The sequence below is a fragment of the Harmonia axyridis genome, chromosome 7 (genome assembly GCF_914767665.1).
Source record: "Harmonia axyridis chromosome 7, icHarAxyr1.1, whole genome shotgun sequence".
Taxonomy (NCBI): domain Eukaryota; kingdom Metazoa; phylum Arthropoda; class Insecta; order Coleoptera; family Coccinellidae; genus Harmonia; species Harmonia axyridis.
Genome location: NC_059507.1, coordinates 13,435,660 through 13,447,015, shown reverse-complemented (window position 1 = coordinate 13,447,015; position 11,356 = coordinate 13,435,660). Strand labels below are relative to the sequence as shown.

Below are 11,356 nucleotides of genomic sequence, written 5' to 3'. Positions count from 1 at the left end.
TATAAATCGAATAATTGAAGTACCTAACATAAGAAATGATATTCGTCTCGAGATTCTGTAGGTATTTCTTCGATCATCACTGCAAGCAGTCGAAAAAATTCAATACACTCTGTAAAGCAGACCCTTTTTCGAAAGATCTTCATTGGTTGACAAATCGAGTTGAAGCTACATATCTGAATTTTCGAAGTAAAAGGAACTGTAACTTTTTCAGTTAAAGTAACCTTAAATTTCTGAAGATGACAACATATTTGCGAAACGTTCACTTATAAATATTCAGTTAATTGAAGTGTGGGTACTGCAACTTCTACAGAATACATTCGTCTACCGTCAACTCAAAAAACTTCATATTTAATATCTTCTCATTTTTTCATTCATATGCAAACACGTTTTGATTTTTAACTCCGTGATCATTCATTTTTCAGGTTTTCAAGATTTTGCGTAATTACTTCTATGATTTGAATTGTACTCGTATTATCAATAATATTCACATCCACTTTCCAAGTTTAATAGTCTGGATTAAGATATTGAAGGTTAAGTGACGCTATACATTTGTTGTTATTTGTAAAAATGCTTAAAAAAGAGTATCCCTGCTGAAGGTGACTATACCTATTGAGGAATAAAGCCGAATTTTTGAGAAAAAATGAATTTTTACTAGCTCGGCTCGGTATCTATTGAGAAAAGTTATATTAAACAAATATAGGTACAGCTGAATGTTGTGAAGATTTTCAAACGACTGATTGGACTTGTTGTACAATATATCATATTCGACATGTCTTTCTTTTGAAATATCCTTCAAATGATAAATAGCAAAAAAACAGTCGAAATTCTAACATACAACAACCGTATAAAAAATTCGATTCGTCCATAAATATTTCTATGAGGAAGAAAGTTGTTCTTCGTATGCATTAGGTCGCCAGATCACCATCACCCAATTCAGCGTTATCAGTGATCAATCATACTATGTATTATTGCGAAAAATAAATAACCAAAGTTGTGATCCATTTAATTAGACAAAGTACCACAATTTAGGACATATTTTGGGGGTAGGGAGCGAATAATTATTCTATATATTCTCTTGGGTTCCTCTGAGAGGACCAGTTCTCAAATTTGGCGGTGTTCATTGTGACATCAAGATGGTGATCTCAAAAGTGAGTACATAATATTAAAATTCGCTGGAGTACATGTGAACTACCTTGTCGCGGGTATTCTTGCTGCTCCTCGGAATCAAATTCTTTTTTTGGGTTTTCGGTATTTATTTCAATTTGAAGGGTGGAATGTAGATCAATTATTTCTCAAATGTTTAATTCAATTTGAAGACGAAATAGTCTTCAGAAAGGTTTTGATATTGAAGCTCAATTTTTGGTTCATTATTTCGAATAACTTATTTATCCTAAGTTTGAAGCTGTTAAAATTCTGAAATTCCATTGAAATTTAAATGACAATGATTTATTTTTTCCTGTTATCTAATAAAATTCATCGTGTGATTTGATAAATCGAATAGAAAATATTATGCCGCTGGATTTGAATCTGAGCTATCTGATCCGAAAATCATTCCAAATATGACACCCCTCGACTTTGATCTGCATACTTAGTAGAGTAATTACTCAATAATAAATATATTTTACAATTATATTAAATATCGTAACAGCCGTTTTTTCTTCGAAAACATTGATAGAAAATTATTCATTCTCATTTGAGAGCACAAGAGCTTTTTTAACACAATTTTTTTTTTTTTTTGACAACTAGATTGCTTAGAAATTTAATAGGAACAAACGAATCTGACAAAAATACGACAGCGTTAAGAAATGAAAGGTTATCTGACGAAAAGAAGTCTTGTGCTTTTACGTTTGATAAAAAAAGAATGTTGAATAATAATGAATGGAATATCAATTTATCACTCTTTGTTATCAAATGTATGAAAAAAACTTGTTTCTGCTCGCAAATTCGTCCGCGTATATCTTTATATGGAGATATTTTCTCACAATTCCATCCAATTTCAATAACTCAAAGTTTATAACTCAATCTGTTGGCAAGAAAATTCGTTCAGTACTTTCGAAGTACTATCGTGCATTCACAAAAATACCTGCAGGCAAAATTATAGAAGAATGGTCTTCTACTGTTTTGTTTATGGCCTACCTAAAATTTTTGATCAATTTATTTAATTTTCAGACAAGGGTTATTTCTCAATTATATGTAGAGATAAACTTTCAGAAAAACGTTCGAAAAAAGTTTTCAACAGTTATATGAATATCAAAGGAAATCAAATTATCGGAAAATATTTCCTGATGAATCATATTCCCTAAAATTATGAAATTACGGTATATGTGACGATCTATATATAAATTATATTAATCAGTTTATAATTATGCGTTTGCAATTCTCAAATATCAAATCCAAGCTCGAAGCCAGCATGTTAATATTTCATGTTTTCACTGCTTTTGTTCAGTTGCAGTAATTCAAGAGATAAATGAAATAAATTATTGTTTTTTTTACTCGTGGAAATTTCATATCATCATAAATAATCCCTCACCAACTATCGAACATAATCCTTCTGTAAAATTTATGTTTCAGTCTGTCACATGTAATGAAATGTTATATTTTCTGAACGAAGTATGATGAAAAAATAAATTATGAAATATAAGTGAACGAAGAGTCATTTGTTTTTATGTCTCTTGTTCATAATTCATTTGAATTTATGAGTAGTTACTTAATAATTCATTCTGTTCTGTCAAGGTGCACAATAGCTTTTTTATTTCTTTAATGTCCACTGGTTTTAAAGTGGGTGTAACATAATTTAGTACTGAACTAGAATATTGCATCAGATCTAGAGAATAAAAAACAAAAAGTGAGAAATGCACTGATTTAAGATCAGCGGCTATTGAAGTTTGTTCAAATTTTACAAGTAGTTTTTACTTCAATATACTTTCAGGAAAGAAGAGAATAAAAAGCACAGATGCTACATATATTCAGATCCTGAAGATCCTGATAATTTCTCTGGTACATTTTCAAGACCACTATCTAATCAAAATACGAAAATTTATGCGAAATGTATGCCTGCTGTTGCTTTGAGCACGAGTGTAAAAACAAGATATAATTTTTTTTTATCTAACAGAAGACGTTGACAGTTTTTCAATTCTTCAGAACTGAAAACCAGAACTATCATGCATCTCAAGGTCTTCAATCATCAAAAATATTCCCCTTATAAAAATACCAGTCGAATATTCATATTATCCAACTAAAAAAATTCGTTTAGATAGAGACATACGTATATTTTTTATTTTCGTAGTATTCTTGTAAATCAAGGGCTTGGGCGTTTCCAAAATATAAATAACGCAAATGTTATCGACTACTCGTTTTAAAGTTCAAGTTTAAATTCAATTTACAACCAGGAAATTGACCTTGCTTATTTCTTCCATTCGAGTGCAAACTTACTATTCTGGATTTCTGGGCGTTCCCAAATCATTAGAATTTGATTATGTGATTTATTTTGGAATAAATTAAATAATATTCGTAGGAAAGTTTGGATAAACCTCTGGTTGAGCGCCTACTCGTCAATTGATCTTTTTTGTCATCGTAAAAGTCAAGTTCAGTTGTCCTGCTAGGAGATGTCTCGCTCCAACTACTAAGTTTATACACACACATAATGAGTTATTAGATGTATTGCAATTTCATCATTTTTATAGCCTCAAATGATGTTAATCAGATCACACATTGGTATGTTTTCATTTATATTTTTTACATTTATTATCCTCAAGAATTATCAAAATCTTCACAGGAAATCACAAAAAACAAATACTTTAAGTGAGAACTCATGACGTTTTTTATAGGCACCTATAATTCACCATGAAAAATCCAAGTACCTTTTATTTCTTTAGAAACCTAATACAGACACATTCACTCAAACAATCAACTCTTTTTCACTTTCAGATTAACAAAACTATAAATAAGCTATGAATCTAAACATTATTGATGTCCAATATGTACCTAAAAAATTGCATAATCTTGCAACGATCCATAAATTTTCCAAATAGATATAATAATATTGAGTACCAATGATCTTCTTGTTCTTATTCTTCAACAGATCGTACGATCATTCATTTTACCTGATTTCCCAAAATCATTTGAATGAAAAATGCATATATTACTATAATGTTAGAAAATATCGTAAATTTCGTTATGAATAAAATGAAATTAAAAATGATAATAGTGTGTGAGCATAGAAGACTGTTACCAACTTATCTTCAGACTTTGGAGAATCCTTCAAACCAGCCTTTCAAATTATCCATTCTTGGTACATCGTTGTTCGAATGTTTTATAATATTCTTCAATGACTTGAGAATTTGTGATAAATAAAATGGCTTGAAATTAGATCATACCAATTATTCAAATTTTTAGGGAATCTAATTCACTTCTTTCAATGTGACTTTCTGTAAGGACAGTAGATGAAGTAATCTTTTACATTCATTTACCATTCCGGAGGTTTGACAATAAACGCAGTCGACCTACATATTATGCGCTCTCATTTCTTTAATGTTACATACGAAACTGGAATATCATCTGATATTTGGTTGGCATTTAGGATGGGCATGCACTTCGGCGACTTTGGTAATACCAAGTGGTCAGCCAAGGCAGATGAAATTGTATTCTTCAAGGATTATTATTGGGTGGAGACCTATTTTGCAATCAGGGTGATGAACCAGAATTATAAGGCTAACTTTATTTATTAGTAGTATGAATGATTAATTCTTCGCCAAATTCGGTTGATTGATGGATTACTATAAGCATCTACAAATAATATGGAATCGAAAAATTGAGAGAAAATATTGACATTAAAACAAAAATTCATTCACCTTAAAAATATATCAAAGCCTACGAACGGGATTGAAATAAAATAGAATGAAATAGCAGTAATTTTTTTATTTTAACCAAACTATTTGAATACTTCGGTTGAATCTAGAAATTATATTCATTTCGTTAATGGATAAAATGTTGTTGGTCTGAAAATTTCAGAACTACCAATTTGTTCAAAATTAAACGTCTCATTTAATTGTGAAAAACTTATGTAATCTTATTTTCAGATAATCCTTGTTTCCTTAAGCATCGTATATGCATCCGCTGGATACTCTCAATTCTATATATCACCCCATTTTGCAACACATATCAACCCAGCATTTCCAATACATCATGAACATCTCTTAGCACCACAAATTACGCAGAATTCAGCAATCAACTTTCCATCATTTTACCAATCACAACCGTTGCTGTTCAGTCAAAATGTCAATCCTTTTATTCAACACACATTTCCAACGCTGCCACAAGTAACTGTTGAACAAGCAAGAAGTAGCAACAGAGAATCTTCTGGTGAGTGAATAAATTTTGTAGAAGTTAAGGGTATTGAATTTGTTGCATCCGCTTTTTCAAAATCTTCTAATACTTATTATTATAGTGCATAGACGTACAACTTTGCTTCCGCCGTTTTTTTCCGAAATTCAAAGATTCATTGCGAACAATGGTTATACGTTTATGATTCAAAGTATTGTCCATCGCTGGCCACTACTTTCTCCCATCTTTCGGGAAGCGTACGATACCCGCGTTAAAAAAACTGGTCATCTTTTGAATGAAGTGAGAATTTTCATGCTGTGAAATCACTTTATCATGTCTCTCGTTGTATTGCGGCCATTTGACCTTGGAGTATTCGGTTAGGCCGTCGACGTGGTAGCATGACCGGGATATCCCCATGATTTTCTGCGCTTGGGATTATCGTAATGAACTCATTTTTCGTCTGCAGTCACAAAGCAATGCGAAATTCTTTTCGTCTTGGCATTGCAAGCAGCTGTTCACAAGCAACCAAACGCCCTTCAACATCTCTCGGCTTCAACTCGTACGGCACCCAGTTTCCTTATATCTGAATAATTCCTAAGAATTTCAGGCATTATGAAATGGGTTGTTTCATCACTCCCAATGATCCTGCCGATTCTTGTTGCGTTTGACACAAGTCTTGATTAAGTAATGCCTCCAATACTGCATCTTCGAAAACTTTCTCTCTTCCTCCGCCATGCTGGTCTTCGACGTCAAAATCACCGTTCTTGAAGCGTTGGAACTACTCTCGGCACGTTCTTTCACTAATAGCGGCCTCACTATGGGTATTTGAGAGCAATCGATGAGCCTCAGTCGCTGATTTTTTCATATTGAAGAAGAAAATTAAAACCTCCCGCAAGTGACGAGAATTCGGCTGGTACGCTGACATATTTAATCGAGAATAACTTCATGATGCAAACACAAATCAACTTATATTTCGATGGTGTTATGTTCACAAATACCTAAGCTTATTGTTTGATCTTTGTATTTCGCTATAGCTATCTATTGCAAAACGGCGGAAGCAAAGTTGTACAAAAGATCAACACTTTTTCATTTATTTTTTATGATGGTGGTCTATGTATACATAAATTAAAGTAGATTTTTATTGAAAAATGTTTGGGTTTGAAGAATTCTTCGATAAAAGGAAATGAAAAACCATTATGTGCAATTCGCATTGTTTTTTCACAGGAAGGAGTCTAGAAACAGCTCAACCTTATTCTGCCCAAGGAACAGAATTTGGCTTCGGCTATCGCACACAATTTGACGATGGCGCCAGCTCCACTGTTGTCTTCGTATCAGGCCCGGACTCAAAAAGGATGAGTTTGTTGAGGAATAGCAGATTAACAGCTAGAAAATTGGCTTCTGATATTCTGGATGCAAAAACAAGTGATGAGAAAAACGAAAAGATTAATCATGCACTCTCTGATAATATCCCTGGCTTGAACTTCGATGCTCTGATCGAGGCATTCCCAAGTTTCAAACCTTTAGGAGAAGAAGGAACAAGTTATGTCAATCTCTTCAGGTCTGTATGAACTTTTTCAATGCTCGTTCTCCAAACAGATCATTTCCTCATAATGTCTGAAATTTTAGAATTTTGTGCTGGGAATTGTTAAGGGTATAAACCTCCAACTTCATTTTCATTCCAGTCATCCTGCTGACTTTTTTCCACTGCCTCAACCAGCTCAAACCACGACTAGCAGCCCTGCCTCCTCTCCAGCATCTGATCTGGCAAGCGATGATGATTCTGAAAGTATTGCTGTAGATAGTGCCGACAACGACACGCCACTGGCAAGATCAAACGAAAGCTCAGAGAAAGAAGCCGAAAGTATTATCCAGGAAACCAAAATCCTGATTGACGATATCAAAAATCGTAGTGCGAATGAAACTTCATCTACAGAGACTTCTTCACAATCGAGCAGCACTTCCAGTAGCTCAACGTCTACCGAAGAAAGTACTACTGCCAAGAGCGAAGAAATCGAAACAACTACTCAAGTATGAGATTATTGTATGATACGTTTCACATTTCTGGTGAATCAAACAGAAGAGGAAAATATCAATATATCAAAAAATTCCAATCTTACATTCAAACTTCTTAAAAGGAAATGAGCTAATGTAAATTCCCGGAGTACTTCCTTAGATTATTCGAATATGTTGTAAAATCTTACTATTTTTCATATCCGCATTCATTCTAATGTTATCTTTCCAGTATACCATCTAAGACAAATTTTTCAGTTTCTCGTTCAATGTTGTATATAACAAGAGTTGTCACGATTTTTTCGACTCAGTCTTATTATTTGTATTTGTTCAATTGTAATATGAATGTATTTTCAACTATCTTCTCTTCACCTTCGACCGTTTTTCAATTTATTTTCCCTTACTTCTCATATTCTTTTCCTAGTCTTACGTCCTCTTCAACTAGTAATCACTAAACTAATTCTTTTTTTATGTATAAAAATTTCTTTTCTTCTTCTTTTTTTCATTGAAGTACATAGAAGTCCAGAAACATTTGAAAACTTTTTGGGATATCATCACAATTTTTATACTATCAATATTGAAAACTTGCCGTGTACTTTAATTGAATTGTATAAAATGTTTTGTATATATTTAGTTTTATTTTTAGATTTAGTCTTAGTCTATCATGCAAAGATAGATAATAAAATATTGACTGGTATCCTCGTTCTTTCATTCGAAATGAATCCTTATTCAAATGCACCCTTAAAAACCACATAAATGTATATAATATAATATGTTTTATTCATACTTATTCGAATAGACAAACAATCAAAGAGACATGCTTGGTCTCAACTTCATGATGAAACTTAAATTTAATTTCTTTTACCCTATACCATAGAGCAATAAACATAGATAGAGGGAGTATACGCAATTTTAAATGTCCCCAACATGGTTAGATTACGTTGTCGGATTGTGATATATTTTCAAATCCACAATTTTACTATATCCTTATGAATGTATATTATATTGAATGAAATATATTTATTTTAGTGACTCTCAATTAAATATGCAAATTTGAATATTTGGAATCCGATACTTTTCCTAATTGTGAAATTTGTAACGAGCAGAATATTCATTATTTTCTGTATCTGAAATTCCAGATCTCTTGAGAAGAACCATTTTAGTAGATTATCATACACTGTGTCCGTAAATTATGGAACAAATTCATTTTAAGCTGAACAGACCATTTTAAGAAATAATCCTGAAACACGTCGATTTTTATTTTATTTTGCCGTATTTTAAAATGATAATCTAATATACAGGGCGAATTACTTTTGAGTAATGACTTCACCGTCATTTTTTTTTAAATGGAACACCCCATTTTGTTTCAATTTTCCGATTACTCTAGCTGAGCTGATTCCAAAAATGTATCACATGTTGATTCCCATTGGTACAGGGTGGACAAAAATAATAAATTAAATGTAAGCAATAATTAAAACATTCACGAATACCAAAATTATTGTAGTACTAAACTGTCATTGAACACCAATAAATTACTAAACAAATAATGACATTTCACAAAAAACTAGACGACTATTTGCTTTTTAAATTGATAAGAAATAATTTCTTTCATATTCTGTCTGCTAGCTAGACCACAAGTACCAAACATGTTTGGAAACAGCTCATTTTTATTAATCTAAAAATGTAACAAACTACAGGGTGTTACATTCAGACCAATTGTCGCTAGACAATAAGTATCTTTGATAATATTGTTAATTTAACTAATAAAGAATGTTACGCGTTACTTTATGAGCACACACAAAACTATTGTATTTTAGTCCAACCTGTACCAATTGGAATCAACATTTTTTTGAAATCAGCTCAGCTAAAGTAATCGGAATATTGAGATAAAATGGGAGTGTTCCATTTAAAAAAAATGACGGTGACGTTATTACTCGAAAGTAATTCACCCTGTACTTATATTAGATTATTATTTTAAAATACGGTAAATTAAAATAAAAAATCGAAGTGTTTCAGGAATATTTCTTAAAATGGTCCGTTTAGCTAAAAATGAATTCGTTCCATACTTTACGGACACAGTGTATATTCGTATACATTAGATTTCGAAATCGTTCGTTTCCATTGGATCCAGTCAATTTTCAAGTGTTAAACTGGAACAGTTTCCACAACCGCCTCTAGCTCTAGCAATAAGTCAGACACGGTGGATGACTTCATCATCTCTGGCTAATAAACACCACCCCTAGGTCTGCGTTTGTGCCCCTCCAGACCACTCAATTCCGGGGACCCTTCCGCAGTGAGCATGATGATGCCTTGGTAACCATTTAAAATTAAATGGAGTAAATTTCACTCCAAATGGGGGTAATCAATTGGAAACGGCAATATCAAACACCTACCCTAGGTGAAATCAATATTACTGCGATCCCATCTTGGGAGGGATTTTGGAAGGGAAATTTAATTCGTTTCGAAGGTGTTCAATTTTCTATGAATTCCTGGTAAAAAACTAATGCAAAATATCTGTCTGATGTATGATAAAAACTTGATGAAAATTCAGGTAAAAGAACTCTCGTGAAATCGAGTGATTTCGAACTCTTGTTCATTTGATCATTTGTACTGAGATGTACCGCAAAAATTCATGAAAGAATTAAAATATTATGGGAATAGTATATGAACAAAAAGTTCAATAGAAAAGGAAACATTCAGAACAATTTAGATTTTCATTAAAAATAATGTAGTTCGAATTCACGATATTCATTTAATAATAATATTTGCCACAGTTTTATCTGTACATTTCATGGTTTTATCAGTACTCCTATGATTTTATTTATATTTATGGTGTTCTGTTAAAGAAAAATAGAGATCAAATTAGTAAAATCAATGACTCTGCAGTATTTCGGTTAACTTGTAATGATATTCATATTGAACAAAGTGGAAGATCTTTCACTCTTCAATGAGATGAACACTCCCCACATTCTACATAATATGTTAATTATTTGAAAAAATATGTATGATACATAATTATTAAAAAAAAAACTAGTATATTTGAAAAGAAATCAATGTATGTTTATTTCATTGTAAAGAGAAATGTATTTGAAAAACGATGATATGAAATTTTCCACGAACAAGCCGAACATTTCCGGCTTTATATCCTCGATAACTTTACGAATTCCGTCTTTAATCGATTGTGGGGCAAAGGCATAGAATCTGTCTTTCACGTGGCTCCAAGAAAATGAACCTTGCAAAAAACACTTTTATTTATTAAACTTATTGTATAAAAAAACCGAAAATATCAACTATTTTCTAATTGAAACATAAATTACATCATAACAATATAAAAAACGATAAAAAATAAAGTTTCCTAATATTGAAAAACCTCCAGGCTTTGTTCGATTTCATAATTTTCCATCCAGGATCTAAAACACATGACTCATCTTATAGATTTGTCGCCTAACCTATTGCGGGTCTCGAAACTGTAAGAGCAGCTCTGGAAAATTGTCTTTCAACAGGATCTGAAGATGCTGTCGTTGATAAAAATGCTTGGCCGTTTTTGCCAAATTTGGAAAGGTATTTCTGAAACTACTAAAATCTACCAATAGATTTCATAGAAATGTGAGAAATCTACTAATAAAGTCTCACTGGCGAATGCTTCAGTCTCTCGGCGCTCGAGGAATTCCCTTATTTAGTCTCAGCGCGCACGAAATTGCAGAAATATATGCCGTACGACTCATACGTATCAAGCTCAAGTAATATCAAGTAGCTTGATTTCGAGTCAAGCAATAAAAATCGAAAATCAAGTCAAACTGAAGTATGTAATTTTCACGAGCTTGATTTTCAAGTCAAGTATAGTTGGTTGATGAATCCCTACACGTAACGCCGTCTTGTTGAAAATAAACGTAAAACCTAAGTTTTTATGCAAATGTAATGTCATTTGTGCAATACCTAATTCCTAAGGTCGATGAGGAATTGACAAACCTGGTGTTTTCTTAACACTACGGACTAAAGCAAAGAAATTCTCAGTTGTTCTTGA

At 32.3% G+C, this 11,356-nt stretch overlaps 1 protein-coding gene across 1 annotated transcript; it reads left to right on the top strand.

The window, feature by feature from the left end:
- The first annotated feature begins 1,047 nt into the window (after positions 1–1,047).
- LOC123684298 (serine-rich adhesin for platelets-like) lies at positions 1,048–7,582 on the top strand. Its single transcript, XM_045623496.1, has 4 exons — positions 1,048–1,148; positions 5,079–5,361; positions 6,547–6,880; positions 7,005–7,582. The coding sequence occupies exons 1-4, from the start codon at positions 1,134–1,136 to the stop codon at positions 7,354–7,356; spliced, it is 984 nt and encodes a 327-aa protein (XP_045479452.1). The 5' UTR covers positions 1,048–1,133; the 3' UTR covers positions 7,357–7,582.
- The last annotated feature ends 3,774 nt before the right edge of the window (positions 7,583–11,356 follow it).